Source organism: Orcinus orca, chromosome 6 (assembly GCF_937001465.1).
Source record: "Orcinus orca chromosome 6, mOrcOrc1.1, whole genome shotgun sequence".
In the NCBI taxonomy this organism is placed as follows: Eukaryota; Metazoa; Chordata; class Mammalia; order Artiodactyla; family Delphinidae; genus Orcinus; species Orcinus orca.
Genome location: NC_064564.1, coordinates 110,781,952 through 110,798,694, shown reverse-complemented (window position 1 = coordinate 110,798,694; position 16,743 = coordinate 110,781,952). Strand labels below are relative to the sequence as shown.

The window sequence follows — 16,743 nt, the reverse complement described above, 5'->3', positions numbered from 1 at the left end:
AACAGAGAGAGGCCCGCGTACCGCAAAAATAAATAAATAAATAAAAGGGTCAGATGGTGAATGCCAGCCATGATCTAAGAAGCCCATAGTATACTATCAATAAGTTCTTGTTGGCTGGCTGACGGAAACTGAATTACAACACACCAGCCAAGGGGCTGCCCATAAACCCATGTAAGACTCAGGCAGAGAAGGTCAAGACATGACCATAGCATACCTCTCATTTATATGGTACTTTAAGGCAGTGGTTCCTACCATGACCGTGTATCAGACTCACCAACTCCCTGGCCTCATACCAGACCTGCTGGCTCAGAATCTCTCCTTAATTATGGGGTTTGGGAAATGCAATCTCACAGTATTCAAAGGACTTTCTTACCCCTTATCTCTTTGTCCAACGCTTGTTTTTGCTTATTGGGCAGGTCAGCCTGGTTTTCCCAGCACAGGGTCTCAGGCTGAGAAATGTTTTGATAGTTGTGCCACTTGTGCTAACTTGACTCCTTCACCTTATCATTTGTCCATATTGACCATCCCTATGTCACCAAAGGAATATGTTACTGAATACATAATATACCATGAATCCCATCTGTGTCATTACTGCATATATAATCTAACATAATTCTGTATAGGATATACAAATTCTGTATAGGGTTTACAGATAAAGATTATATTATAAAACAACCTCTACCAGAAGTTGCCATGGTTACCTCCATTATCTCTTCATAAAACAATCCATATGCATAATCATAACACTTGTGATCACAGTAGTTTTTTTAACAAAAGCATCAAGTACAGTAGCACATACCTTAGAGAAAGCAAAGAGATTTCATCTCATAAACAACTCCAAGTTTGTAATGGCTGCCCAGAGCATTGTGCTGAGGTAGCATCTCAAGCTGCATCTGAGGGCAACATAAACTCTGTGATTGATTAAAAATGTCTGCCTTGGGCCTGAGCATGATGAGAGGCAGCATGTTTGCCATCTGTTGTCTTTCCTGGTTTATCCTATTGCAGTTATTATTTAACCCTCCGGTCAGTACCTAAAAGCCAGCACTCAAAGAAGACCTTATCACAGTATTATTTTTTAATATGTACTATGCAAATTTAAGAAACACATTACAACACAAAACTACATGAGTGGAAGCAACAGCTGTGGCCTGGACTTTATTACTCCTCAAGCTCACTCTGACACTGAAAGTAGTTCATGTGGTTGTATGAATAAAATATTCGCCCCTGTTATTTTCCAATGGGATACCTATGGAGTATAGTTCAAGTAATTACATAATCTGGAAATTCATGTTCTTAAGAAATGGATTGATCTTCCTTCCACTTTTCCATTTCATATTGAATACTAAGGAGATACCCTTCTCCATTCAAAGGCACTAAAACGTTCATGAGGAGACTTGCATCATGTTTAACTCCAGGATCCCTGGGTCCTTGAGTAATTTGAGAATGCAAATTCTAGCATTCTAATATTTTTTTAAATGTTTATTTATTTATGGCTGTGTCGGGTCTTAGTTGCAGCACGCAGAGTCTTTTGTTGTGGTGCACAGGCTTCTCTCTAGTTGTGGTGTGCGGGTTTTCTCTCTCTAGTTGTGGTGCGTGGGCCCCAGAGCACATGGGCTCTGTAGTTGTGGCGTGCAGGCTCCAGAGCGTGTGGGTTCTGTAGTTGCGGCACATGGGTTCTCCATTTGTGGCATGCAGGCTCTCTAGTTGTGGCATGAGGGCTTAGTTGCCCCACAGCATGTGGGATCTTGGTTCCCCAACCAGGGATCGAACCTGCGTCCCCTGCATTGGAAGGCGGATTCTTAACCACTGGACCACCAGGGAAGTCCCAGCATTCTAGTGTTAATAGTAATAAACTAGCAATAAATTCTAGTATTAAATGATTGTTCTCTCCCTGTTGTGACAACATTTTCTGAACCAAAATTTGGCATAGAGTTTATCAAATCCTAATGAATTTATGAGGTAGCAGGACATATACTATCAAGACTGCCTCCAGAAAATTTCTTTACCACATTAATGCTCAATGCAGTGATCAAGTCAAGGGAAAATCCCCTGACAGGGAATGTTGGAAACTCGAGAGGCTTTTTTTAACTGTATACTTTCCTCTCTGCTCCCAGATCTCCCCTTTTGAGAATTCCTGTTCAGTAATCCACGGTTACTAGTGACGATGTGTCAGGCTCCTCAGATGGCTGAGAAAGAATTAAGAATTGGAAAACGTTGAGAACCACTGGCATAATGGAATTAGTGGGAATCGGATACGTGAGAGTTTGCCAAGGTTCCATATTCTTTTTACCACTTCCTCATCCTTGGCACTTGAGCTCTGACAATGTACTGGGACCTGGGCGTAGGGACGATCAGGTTTTTCCTCATTCTGCAGGTGATATTATAAATTCTCTTAGGAAGCACAGCATTACTGCTGTGTTTGTGGCGCACGGTCTTTGTTGCTCCGCGGCATGTGAGATCTTCCCGGACCAGGGCTCAAATCCGTGTCCCCTGCACTGGCAGATGAATTCTTTTTTTTTTTTTTTTTTTTTTTTTTGCGGTACGCGGACCTTTCACTGTTGTGGCCTCTCCCGTTGCGGAGCACAGGCTGTCGGACGTGCAGGCTCAGCGGCCATGACTCACGGGCTCAGCCGATCCACAGCACATGGGATCTTCCCGGACCAGGGCACGAACCCGTGTCCCCTGCATCGGCAGGCGGACTCTCAACCACTGCACCACCAGGGAAGCCCTGGCAGGCGGATTCTTAACCACTGCGCCACCAGGGAAGCCCTGGCAGGCGGATTCTTAACCACTGCACCACCAGGCAAGCCCCTATACTGTCATGCATTTGATCACTGTAAACATAATGCATAGTGAGACAAAGTGGGTCTTTTTAAGCCCTAGCTTGGTAGTATGGGATGTGAATTATGGTTATAGCTGTCATTAATGGGTGACATCAGACAAGTCATATCCCCGCCCTGAGCCTCAATTTCTTCATATGGGAAATGAAAGCCCCAGACTAGGTGATGTCTCATTAAGCCCAAACAGCCTTTGTGTCTGATCCTGTGGGTAAATTCAGAGAAGTATCAAAGACTTCCCTGCCTGCTCTGTAGATGCTATCGATTGGCTGTATAAATTCAGCAAAATCCACTCTGGCTAAGAGTTGTTCAGTGACACTCCCCAGGGCCTTTTCCAGGCTTTCATAGGCTCTAGGTAACCTGAAGACAAGAGGACTGCAGAATTGTATAAAAAGCTACTCCAGGATTTAACAGCAGTGGGGCTTTTGTAGTCTTGGATTCACAGTTGTAGGAAGTTGATGAATGAACCACAGCTCATGATGTCCAAGCAAATAAGCAATAACTCAGGAAATACACTGAGGCGTGGAATGTTAAATGCCCTAATTTTTGCCAAACTGGTGTTTCAGCTTACTAGAAGGGTATTTTAAGTGTGCCTTGTCGGGCAGCTGTGCCTTCTAAGAGTCAAGCATATAGGAAAGAGCTGACATGTCGGAACACACACGGACTGGACTTAGTCCCATAGACCCGGGCTTCAACCCCAGCTTTGCCGTTTCCTAACTTGATTCACCCTGGTCAAGTTCATCATTTCACCTTTCTGGGGTCATTTTAATAATAATTTTGATAACAATTGAGCCTTTATTATGTGCCAGGCACTCTGCTCTTTTGTACATGCTTAGGCCATTCTACCTTCATGACACCCTAGGAGTTGGTACTGTTGTTTCCTCATTTTACAAAGGAAAAAGCTCAGGCTCACCGAGGGAGAAGTAACTTTGCCCAGGATAATACCAGTGAGATCAAGATCTCCAGATTGATGACTTCAGACCTTGTAGGGCAGGGGTTCCCTAGCACAAACGTTTCCACAACTTCCAGATGTGAGAATGTTCTTCCTGATGTTGAATTGAACTCTTGGAGGTTGCTGGGAAGAGGTTTGCCCTCTTGGTGATGGGAGGTTATTGCAAGGATTCGTGGGGATGAGGGCACTGGGCTTCCCAGGTGGACAGTTGTTCTGGATCCCGGTGCTTCCAGTACTGGGGTATAGAGCCAGCCCCAGAGAGAATCACCTCCCACCCCCACCCCAGACTAGCGCCGGGCAGGTCCCTTGTTCCTATCCCTCCCAGGGCTCTCTGAGCTCACTCCCCTGTCCTGACCCTCATCACTGGGTCTGTATCACATCCCTTAGCCCAGTGCCTGACTCCGGGTAACTAACAATAGTCATGAGAAGTAGTCGTATATGTCACTAGCTATGGATTAAGCACTATTCCAAGCACTTTTACAAGTCTTATTTCACTTAATCCTCATAACAAGCCCATGAGGTGGATTTTATTATCATCACCATCTATTTATAGCAACTTTCCCAAAGTCACATAATTAGGAAGTAGGAAAGCTGATACCCGAACTCAGGACTCTGTGACTCCAAAGTCCCCTATTCCTAACCTCTCTGCACTACTGCCTTTAAATGTAAAATGGGCTGCTACTGCCTTCCTGGTAGAGATGTGGTGAGCTCTCATTAAGTTGCTACACACAAAAGGACCCAGCGCAGAGGCTGCCCCAAGTAGGTACCCAGTCTGTGTTAGCAGAAGATGATAATACAGGGCTCATTTCCTCTTATGGAAATCTTTTGGTTAACTAAAACAGACAAGGGTCTCCTTGTGATAACCCTAAACCATTGGACAAATAGTCTCCCCAGAGAGTTGTATATACATTATAGTTGCATTTTTGTTTATTTTGAGCTGTCTTGTTAAGGCAGGATTTATATGCTGGCGTTGATGTAGGACAGCAATCAGGCAGTGTTTTCTGCCTTTGACAGTTGGTGTGATAGTTTGCTTCCAGTGAAGTTTGACTCACTGTATCTGGAAGCTGTCAGAAGTGAGAACATGAAAAGGTCATGACGGATGGCTTTGGATAAGTGGGTTGGGGAGGAGAGCTGGTTAAGGAGACAAATGTTTCCGAGGGGAGGGGCTGACTCCCGCCGCATCGGGCCAGCCCCCATCCTCTCCTCCTCCTCACCGGCTGGGCTGCTGGGGTGGAGCCTCCCCGGGACCATTTGTCAGAGTGGCACCGGGTTGGGCATAACGCAGCTCCTGGGGGCCCTTCCCAGCAGTCCAGCCCCTCAGGGACTGGAGAACTGCTAGGTGGAAGTAGTCTTCAGTTTAGGATCACTTCTCATGATTACCAGTTACAGAATTTAACATACTTACTTCCTCACATTTTAAAAATTGGGAGGGAATTCCCTGGCAGCCCAGTGGTTAGGACTCCACGCTTTCACTGCCAAGGACGCAGGTTCAACCCCTGGTCGGGGAACTAAGATCCCGCAGCTACATGGCGTTGCCAAAAATAAATAAATAAATAAAATAAAAATTGGGAAAGAGTACTGAATTCTGGAGTAGAAACAAAGTCAACTTTTAAAATGATGTTTGTTTTTATTTTTGGTGAAATTTCTACTTTGGAAAAATATAGAAAAGGATGTAATCCCACTGGCCAGAGTTGACCACTCTTACCAATATGAAGCATATCCTTTTGATCTCTTTTCTATAAATATTTTTCACCTAGTGTCATAAGAATTTTTCCAAGTCAGAGCTTTTCTTATACATAATTTTTCATGGTTGTATTGTATTCTAACATGGTTGTATTAACTCTTGTTGGCCATTTAAGTTGGAGAAATGTAAACTTAACAAAAGCCAGCTCCCCTTGTTTTCTTGGACATATGTTTATAATTTGAATTACTATAAAGTAGTGCATAAATGACACTTTAAGGAGTGCCTCTGCCTTTCCTTCAGTGACCTTACACAAAAACTTTTCAGAACCATGCTCAGTGGTCAAACAGAAGAATATTGATAGGATTCCATGCTCCAGTTTGCCATGTATGAACAAAAGTAGGTGTACATTTATTGGCACATTTGAATATTATTTGTTCCTTGGTGAAAATTGAGAGAGGAAACTAAAGGCTAGGTGGGCAGAATTTCTTATCACATCTTCTTGACTTAGCTAAATGGGGCCGTGCAGAGCAGTAGAAAGTATCATACCTGGGAACCAGATGCCTCTGAGTACGAACACAGCTTTCCCACTTAAAAGCTCCCCAGCCTTGGGCTTCCCTGGTTAAGAATCCACCTGCCAGTGCAGGGGACACAGGTTCGAGCCCTGGTCAGGGAAGATCCCACATGCCACGGAGCAACTAAGCCAATGCGCCACAACTACTGAGCCTGTGCTCTAGAGCCCACGAGCCCCAACTGCTGAGCCCGCACGCCTAGAGCCCGAGCTCTACAAGAGAAGCCACCGCAGTGAGAAGCCCACACACTGCAACAAAGAGTAGCCCCTGCTCACCGCAACTAGAGAAAGCCCACATGCAGCAACGAAGACCCAACGCAGCCAAATCAATCAGTCAATCAATCAGTATCCCCAGCCTTAGACAAGTACCATCATCTCTCCTAGCGTATGTTACGTAAAACACCTCGCACAGTTCCTGCAGAGTAGTGCAGTGGCTGAGGGGACAAATTCTGGAACCAGATTACCTGGCTTTCTTCAAATTCCAGCCTTGCCACTTCGTAGCTGTGTAAACTAGGGCAAGTTACTTAACCTCCCTGTGTTTCAGGTTCCTCATCTATAAAATAGGGAAAAACATAGTAACCAGCTTCATAAAGTTGTTGTGAGATTTGAATCAATGCACACAAAGGATTTCTAACCTTTCTGGCACATAGTTGGTACCAGTTAATGCTTCACTGCTCTTTGCCCCTGACCTGGCCTGTAGTACCAGCCTCCAAACTGGTTTCCTCTCCACCAGGCTGCCTCCTCCTGTTTGCTTCCCGGCTGGATTCCACAGACTCTGTCTTCAACAGTAGTGGGCTCTGGGTGTGCTCAGGAAAATGGGCTCCAGCAGTGGGCTGCCACTGTCCAGCAAGAGCGAATAGGGTCCTGTGGGGCCATGTGCCCTGCTTTAAGAAGCCGGACTCACGTATCTCAAGTAGGGTGAGGTTATTTAATGTACAAAAGGATTTTTTCCCGTCAGGAAAGATTCCCCTACAGGTTTCTTTAAATAGTGACTCCTCTAGGCAGGCGAGTGTTTTACAGATCATTAACTACTTGACTGAAAGCCTGCAGGGCAGAGAAACTTAAAACTAAAGTGTTGGGAGCCCCTGCCAATTACAGATCAATCCAAAATGAAGATAAAGTATCTCTGAAACTAGAAGTCACTGGGAAAATGTGATTTGATTCAGAAAAAAATCTGATTTACACGCATCTCTTTTGGAACACACCACTTGTTTAAACGGTGTTCCACCTGCCTGCCCGTCTTGAATCTAGTGCGCTTGTCTCCCACATCTTCATCCCCAAACTGCAGGCTTGGGGTTCCCCTCTGTGAACAGTGACTGCACAGTAACCCCAGGAAAGGGTGTCTTTGGGAAAGTGTTCTTGTGGCCGAGCAGAGCTTAGGCAATTGATGCAGAGATACAACCCATAATGGATGAACTATACAGTAAGAATTTGCAGATAAAAATAATAGAAGTTAAAGTGTACTTTACATGATAAAAGAAAGATGAAAGAGGACGAGAGTCTGTTATATCTGAGATGGTTACAAGAGTCCTGCTTTGTGAAGTAGGCTCTGTTGAAAAGATTGATGCAATGGGGAGTGACCTTGGCTTGGAGCAGGAGCTGGTGATGTATGTATGCGCATCCCTCTGCTAAATGGACCCAGATTTGTAGCACTAATATACATGGGAGCCCAGAACCAAACTCACTACGGCAATAAATCAACAGCCACTTTGGGTGTCATTTCTGGTTTATATTCCACTATTGTTCTATCACTTAAATTCATGTCACTATCATCTTTTCATCTGGAACAGTTTTATATAATTTTCCAGTGGAGTTACCTGACAAATCCTATCAAATTAACAAGCTACATTAACAATATTGACTGACTACGGCTTCAGGAGTTGCAGGGCCGTAGAACAAAATTTTAAAACCATGTCTCTGATGATGATCTTTCCCCCTCCCTTTCTGAGAAAGGAATGTGGGGCAGGGTTTATTCCACATAAGAGATCTGCACATTTATTTTGCTCTGCTCGTTTTGACTTTTATAAATGTCAAAACAAGAAGCAGAAGGGAAAAAAAAACACTACCAGCAACCACGGTGTAAGTACTTTTCTTCTTTCAGGGAACTATAGAAATGTCCAGATCTTTAACATTTAATGACCAAATTGGAGGGAAGAGTGTAACTGGGTAATCTATTTTAAGTGAAATGTAATAAAATTGGTCTCCTGATAAATTCTCGCCCTCCTGAAATCATCTAGACCTGGACGTCCAGAGTCAATTGGGCTTATGACGTTATGCCTAATTGAAATACGGTGTTCCTGAAATATGTCTAATGACAAATTCCAGCGTTCGATTAATAAAAAATACCAATTGTTCGTCTTTTCCAAAGACCACACGGTAATGACCAGGGTTAAGCAACTGAACTGCAGTGTCTCCTTCAGACAGCAGGCGAGACTCTTCCGTAGTCTGTCCAGTCTCCTGCCTTTGTCTGACTGCTGTTTGGGATTTCTTTATTCATAAAGTAAAATAGAGATGAATGGAGTGTGTGGCAGAACTAATCACTAGGATTTTGTTTGTTTTCTTTTTTAATTTTAAATTTGGTCTGACTGTCGTCATTGTGTTCTTTTGATTTTTGTTTTTTAATTTAGCTATTTCTTTTATCTGCCTTATCTTATGGCCTACTAAGTTTTCTCACATTATATTTTAAAATTTCTAAGTGTGATCCATAAGGTGAAATATGTTAATTCTGGTTGTCTTTTCTGTTTCAGTATGAACTCTTGATTGTTTTAATTATTTCTTATATTTTTACTTCGTTTTGCTTTTTTTCACTTTGAGCCTGACCTTTAAACTGTGGCCTAAAAATTAATTAGTTTTAAGATTCCATCTGGGGTCCACTCTGGAAGGATATTGAAGGGTTTTGTTTCACTTCATGAACAGATTCCTCGATTTTCAGTAAAAGGAAAAAGAGAGCATCTAGTCAAAACCTTTGTGTCAGGCTGGGCACCTTCTGCTTGGTGATACCAGGAGAGCGATTGCTGTGTGTTTCTGCAGTTATCCCAGGACACTCTCGATCCCTGGCGTTAACTTGGTTCTCCTAACACCTTTGCTCCCAGTCACTGCACAGTGTGCTATGTCTTTCACAGCTCTGAAAATGAAACCTGAAGTCCCTGTAGTTAATGTTCTGGATTCCTGTTAGAAAGTCTTTGTTACATAAAGTGCACACCCAGTGCTGTCTCTCCATCGGTGGAGAAGCAGTGACCTCCACAGCCTGAAGCCAGGCTCCAAGACTTGAACTTGGAATGTTTAATGTGAAGGATCCTTTGATCTTCCTGTGACTTCCTTTAAATACAGTATGGATAATTATTTAGTGTCAGAGAATTATTTAGTGAGAGAGAGATTTTTCCTATTTTTAGTGTGCAAGATTTTTCCAGATCAGAAACTCTTCATTGGTAGCCTAGGTATTTAGGCATAGGTGATGTTACAGCTTTATCTGTCCAACCCAGATCTTTTAATGCAAAACAAAACAAAACAGAGACCACTGATCAAAATTGTTTAAATGAACCTTATCTCATAGTAACTATATTTCATTAACAAAATGTAGATAAACTCTATATTGTATCTGTGTTATATCTAAGGAGGTAAGCTTCTTAATACCTTTTTATATGGTTTTTGATTGTTCCCCCTCCCCGGCTCCAACCCCAGCTCACCCACCTGGGAAACCAGACTGCAACTTCTCTGTGCCATTTGGAATCTCCTTATGTCTGTCTTAAGAAGCCTATGGCATTCCCCAAAGCCCTAGAAAGAGCTCATGTTCATGCAATTTAGGATTTATAAGACAGGTCAAATGATTACACTGAAATCACTTACACCTTGTACTTCTTGTGGCTTCTTTTTTGTCCTCCCCTTGGCCTTACAGGTATCTCTGGAGACAAAGTAGAGATAGACCCAGTTACGAATCAGAAAGCCAGCACTAAGTTTTGGATTAAGCAGAAACCCATCTCAGTCGATTCTGACCTGCTCTGTGCCTGTGACCTTGCTGAAGAAAAAAGCCCCAGTGAGTAGTCCCTTTTATTTATGTCTCCTTCCGCTCTTCCTCCCTTTCCTTCTGCGTGCTGGGTACCAGGAGAATATATTGCCACTGTGTCCTTTTTTCCTTGGGTCTGTTTAATTCATTACCAGAAATTTCTTTTAATTAAATGGGATTGTATTACGGTGCCCAGAGCCTGACATGGGCCCCTGTTCTGTTCAGTCTTGACGGCAGTAGAGAACCTCACAGTGGTTCCTGACCTCAGTAGCCCCCCGCTGAGGGCTGGGGGCACAGGGGCAGATTCCTGACGGGAATCTGCACTCACCAGAGCCCTCATTTCACTTTGTGCTCCTTTCCCCTTCCCGTTTGGGTACTGGACCTGTCAGACCTGGACCTGCCTTCCTTCCTTGCCAGATCGAGGGAAGCTGGAGGATTTCCTGTGGTGGCTGAAGACTAGATTTAGATATCCATCATGCCAGAGGTGTCATCACCCTCCAGATTATTGGCAGCTGCATGACCTACCAGCTAGTAATTAAACTCCTGCCTGGTCCTACAGAAGAGATCACTGCTGGGTTGGCACTCGTCTGTTTAAATTATCAAAGTAGATATAATCTGGGTGTATATTTTAGCGTATTCGATTTTTGCAGTTAAGTAATTGAGTGTAGGCTTTAGATTAATCATTTTTAGGGCTTCAGTCCCATCAAGAGGCAGAAAGGACACAGATTGCAGTGATATTCCTCCATGGAAGAAAGGATTTGTTAGTTGCCTGGAGAAGGCTAGAAGACAGTGGTTCTCAAATCCAGTGCGTTACCAGCACTGCCTGCAGAGCCTGTTTAGAACGCAGCCACCCAGGACCCACACCAGTAGGTTCTGATTTAGTAACTTGCAGTGTGGCCTAATAAGCACCCAATTTGTGTTAATCCCCTTTATTCCAGTGTCTGCTAAATTGGCGAACAAATATAAGGAATGACATACTTAAAAGGAACAGTAAGAAATCTAAAGGCCAGCAAGTGTCTATAATATGGCTCACATTTTTGAGATGAAACTGATTAAACAGGGGCTTAAAGAACAAAACCTCGGCCTGCGGACTGGGCACATATGCCACTTGGCCTCATTTATGGTTGGGTATTTAATTGTTTTGTCAAATCCAGCAGTGCTGGGCTACATGGTCTCCTCTTTTCAACTCATTAGCCTACAGTTTAGCAAGAAGGGAGAACATAGTGGTGCAGGGGAAAGGAGTAAAGCCATGCCCACCTCACTTCCCACCATTCCTGTCATCCCAGTGAGGCCTCGATGGCTTGCAGAGGCAAGATGGTTGCCAGAAGGAGTGGTGAGAAAATCGCCTGCTACTCTTGGGCCCTTGCCCCCAGGCGGCCAGATTCCGTCTGCCTTTAGATAAACATCTTCTTCCTAATCCTCTCACTCCAGCCAGTCAACCAGTAAAAATTTCATTGTTCCAGCATCTTTCTTCCCAAGAACTCAGAATGCTTTGAAAAGTAACATTTTATAAATTCTCCGTGTCTCTGAGAAATGAAAGGCAATCACTTACACGTTGCATAGGGGGATAAACTGGAGTGGAGAGGTTAGAGAAAGAGCTAGAAATAGGATTCAGATTTCCCTTACATCCACACCAGGAGACTCACTGTGTCCAGGGAGGGCTGTGATTCAGGCACCAAAAGGTAAAGGATGTAACACACCCAACCTAGGAGGGAATGAAACAGATGCACAGCTACCACCTTTCTGTTGCCTCTTAAGGTCATTCAGTCAAAAAGTAATGTAATTATCACACATCTGTGAGAGCGAGGCCAAGTTCCAAGCATTAGGGATCCAGAGCAGATGTGGGCCCCACCATTTCAATACGACTGTATTGACAGTCCAGCAGGAGAGTCTTTTGTCGTATTCTTAGACCCACTGAACGGTTCTGTGTAAAAACCGCACATGTAGGTTTTATAGAGGTTTCCCCCCTCTCACTCTGGCCCCAGAGATCTAGAACTATGACACTTTCCTGAACAGAGAGGCACACTGCCTGCCCCAGTGAGATACTTCTGAGTCCCCGTCCCCAGCACAGCACTTTCAGACCTTGTCCCTCAAAGCTCTGGGTTCTCAGGGCCCGGGGTGTTTGTGTGTGTGTGTGTGTAGGGCAGAGTTGGGCATGAGGCCTCCCCTTCAAACAAAGGATTCTGCATTTAATCCCTACCAATTTGGGGATCCTGCACTTAAAAAGTCAATTGATAAAAAGGATTTTGCTGTTTTCAAAAAATGTTTTAAAGTTGCAGGCGCACAGAATAAAATTCAGACTCCTCAGCACAGCCTTTACAGACCTTGACTCCTCCAAGCTCATAGCGCATAATTTCTCATCCTGAACTTGAGCTGTGGTCACTGTGACCACAGTGGTCACTGTGAACTACTGGCACACGAACACACCTTGAATTTTGTGCTTCCGCTTTTCGCATTGCCAGGAATACACTTCCACCCTGACCCTCTCTTTAATTCATGGACACCTCAGTTTCCTCACACCCGGCCCACTCATTTTTCAAGATCCAGCTCCAGTGTCAGACTCTCTCTGTAATTTTGCCCCCAGGTGTTTGCACACACCTCTGGTAAAGCAGCTCACACTCTGAGCTGTGTTTATTTGAGGTCTGACCCTGTCTCCCACCCCCATCTCCATGCTGAACTCATTGACCAGAGACTGGTTTCTGTATTTTCGTTCCCTAGCACAGTGCCTGCAGGGTTGTTCTCAGTGAATGTCTTGAAATAGAACTTAATGAGGCCAGAATTGAGAAACCGAAAGTTATTCAACATAATTTATGTTGTAAAGTGCCCAAAACAAAGATGTATTAAATGAATCAGCTTGATGCTATTATTTTTTTTATGATTTCCAGTATCTTCATCAAATTAATTCATTGACTTAATCTAAAAAGTTCATCTTCAAGAACATCATCAGACCACAGAATTAATCTATGCGGCTTCTTCTTCTCCTTCTTTTTTTAAAGGATTAATGGTAACCCTTTTTATCTTTTGTGTCTGTTGAACCTTAGAAAAAACTTATTTTAACAGCACTAAAGAAATGAAAGTCACTATATTTCATAAGTTTAGCCTGTGATCTTTATCAGCATAGTGATGTATGTTTGTAGTTGAGTTTACGTCAAAAATTCTTGGGGCCTTCTTAAACGAATTATGGCAAAGAGAGAGAGTCTAGAAGTAGATAAGGTTTTTGATTTCTGCAGTATATTTCCTTTTTCATGTTTTTATCTCTCATAACACAAGTGTCTTGCCGAAGACTAGAATGTGTGACCAACTGGAATAATTTAGTTGTGAAAACAGAGCAGACATGTTGTTAAACAGCCTTCTTTACAAAAAGGCATTAACTGTTGGGAGGATAATGAAGTTGTCCCCAGTCTTACTTGAGACATGTTTGTCAGAATTTTGAACAGAAAAGAAACGGTTTTTAAAACCTCAAATATGGCCAGTTTGCAGTGTTTATTGAAAAAGCCGCTGTCAAACCATTAATTTGGTCGTCATAAAGAACACAACTCAAGTTTAATTGATGCTGTATCCAAAAAGTATGTGAATAGCTGACTTGGCAAAGGGACTGAGCATTAGAGCGCCTGCAGTGAAACACGTAATTACATATATTGTGGAATCAGAAAGACCCAGACTCTGAAGCCATACTCCATAAATAGCAATTCTATGGCTCTCTTTCCTTCCCCTAACTTCTACCTCACAGGCCGTGTTCTCATAGGGAAGATTTATTGCTCTGTCCCTGTGAGTGTTTAAGACCTGGAACTTAATGACTAAATAGATACATGCCTTTAAAAAAATTGTACATATAAATATGGACTCTTACAAAAGTTAGTTGAGAAAATCAGTGTGTCAACGGCCCTGAGAAATTAAGAACACATTCTGCCTTAATAGATTAAAAAAAAAAAAAAAAAAAGCTGTACGCTGCCATTATTATTCAAATCAGTGATTTCTAAGTCTGATTTTGCCACTCCTTAGGATATCTTTTGCTGTTTGAAGGATGTCACAAACCTCTAAAAGATGAATTAATTCTAATTTCATTTTAACTGAACAAAGGCGTATACATCATATAGGAGAATGTTTCCATCAGAAACGACCATGGTTAAATTGTCTCAGAAATAATTCTCCATCCTTATACAGGTCTAGATGTAGGCTTTAAATGCAGTGGACACTCTTTTTAAGTACTAGCCTCAAATTCCAACACTGAAACAAAAGAAAGGGACCTTTCTATGAAATTAGCACCCGTCGGGGACTCCTGGGCTGTATTTAAATAAAGTACCAGACTTAAGCATGCCAGGTGTGGTTTTATCGTAAGAAGGTCGTGCAGGTTTAGAGTCTTTAAAGGAAGCAGCCTGTCATTAAGAAATCATATAATAAAGTAGCTGTCGTCTTTATAGCTGAAAAGAGCTCTGTATCTCAATTAAGTATAGATGATCTAAAATCTTAAGGAAGTAACGTAATAGAGGTAACCTGATTACATTCTCTTGCAATAGTATAATTTAAAGGAAATCGGATTCTGTTGATGCTGGTTGTGTTGGTGGGGGGTTGTTTGTTTGTTTTTTTTGGTCCACAACACTGTTTGGATTCAGGGCAGGAGCTCTTTGAGATTGTGAGTTAACCACAACTGCAGGAGACTCTTAAGCCCTCGTGAATAGAACCTGCTGGATATTTGAGATGAGATTCAGTTAAGGTTATGAGTTAAATTAGCTGGGTTTATTGGTGACCTCCCACTTAAATGAAACTTTCTTTTCATAAGTACTTGACAAGATCTGTAAAGTAGTGTATTTAATCTACTAATTAAATTAAAGCTACTGAATAATGATTTGTCCACATTGATTTAGCTTAAATAGAAAAGACCAGCATTGTTGTGATCTTCAGCAACCTTAATGGCCGAGCCAGTTAGACACAAAGGCCTCTTGTGTTTTATAGGTCAGAAGGACATAGGTAAGCCCAGGCTGTAATTGAATTGCCTGCACTGCACCCTGCAGTTGCAGATTTCCTTTGCCTTCCCGTTCCATTGTTGCACTGGGGCTTAAGAGAATGTTAACGTGGTAATAGGCACAGGGCCTTCCCCATTATACGTCTTGCTATCGAGCGGTTCTGCATGACTAGTTAAAGAAGATGGCAAGAAGATTAATGAAAGCAGGGCTAATACAGAAGGGGGTACTTTTGCAAGACTTCTACCGAGGAGATATTAGAGCTGAACCAGAGCTTGGCTTTTTCTTTATCCTGTGACCTTTGAACCTGTCTTACTGTTGAGAGCTGCCAGGGAAGTCGACATTTTGATTGATGTTGGTACACGAGTCAGTCTTTCCCATTGAATTCCACATCTGCACGAAAATAGCTTTTCCAGCAGAATTCATACTGGCTACAAGTGATAGCCAAATTGATGGCCGAAATGCTTTTATGTCGTTTGCATTTAAACCTAAAGGTATTTGATGGTTTAATTCAGTATCCAGTTCTCATAGATTATAAGCATTCACTTATATGTTTTTTGTTGTTTTTTTTTTTTGCGGTACGCGGGCCTCTCACTATTGTGGTCTCTCCCGTTGCGGAGCACAGGCTCCGGACGCACAGGCCCAGCGGCCATGGCTCACGGGCGCAGCCTTTCCGCGGCATGTGGGATCTTCCCGGACCGGGGCACGAACCCGTGTCCCCTGCATCGGCAGGCAGACTCTCAACCACTGCGCCACCGGGGAAGCCCCACTTATATGTTCTTAATGGGTTTATCAACTCATGGTGAAAGACCAGTATTAAAGAGTATTCAAAGATTTGCAAACAGAGCTCCAAGGAGGCTTTATGGAGGAGTAAAAGCAGTCATCAAACAAACCCTTCACCATTCTTAGAAAAGAAAGATCAGTCAGTCTGAGGGCCCAGGCAAACTGACTTGGAGGTTTTTGTAAATAAAGCAAAGTGTGTGTTTTTGGAAAGCTTTCCATGGGGGAGTCTGAAACCTTGCCTCCGCACCCCACCTGAGCCCCAGCTTAGAGGCTGTCTTGATCCATCCAGATGCTGGGTTCCCTGACCTTGACCTTGGGACACTAGCATTCCATCGGAAAGGGATTGTTATGGTCTGCTTATAAGGCAATCCAGTGCAGGCACGAACCTCTTCATTTGTTCTCACTAATTTTGTTACCTTGTTTGTGGAGCTGCAGGCTTCTAGCGTGTGTGCATGTGTCTGTGTGCGCATCCCCCACCCCTTCTCCCAACAAAGGAGAGCAGGGAGACTGGGAAAAGGACTCAGGTTTTGTACTGAAATCAACTTGGGCACATCACAGCCCATACACTGAATCCTCTGACCACCTGATTTCTTTTCTGCCTACTTGACAGGGGTAATTCCAGCAGAGAACACACACACACACACACACACACACACACACACACACACACACACACACACACACACACACACAAACACGTTGACGTGACAGGTATTCCAGTTCCTAGAGGAGAGGTACCCAGGAATTTTGTCATATTCTCTAGATGCTCGTGAGAATGTGTGAGAGGGAAATGAGGGTGAGCATTCAGCTACCGCTGGGTGAAAGAGCTGTACCCCAAGGTGGGTGGGTGGGTGAGTGTCCATGGCCGTGCTGGCGTACTCTATGCCTCATAAGGTGCTTGCATTTATACTCACATCCTAAGGTTCTGTCGACTCCCAGGGGGTCCAGGCACTTC

At 43.3% G+C, this 16,743-nt stretch overlaps 1 protein-coding gene across 1 annotated transcript in view; it reads left to right on the top strand.

The window, feature by feature from the left end:
* MAPKAP1 (MAPK associated protein 1) overlaps window positions 1-16,743 on the top strand; it is a 231,336-nt gene that overhangs the window by 193,686 nt on the left and 20,907 nt on the right. The window contains exon 11 of the mRNA XM_049710710.1: window positions 9,937-10,074. Coding sequence (XP_049566667.1) covers window positions 9,937-10,074 — 138 coding nt within the window. The remainder of the gene's footprint in view (window positions 1-9,936; window positions 10,075-16,743) is intronic.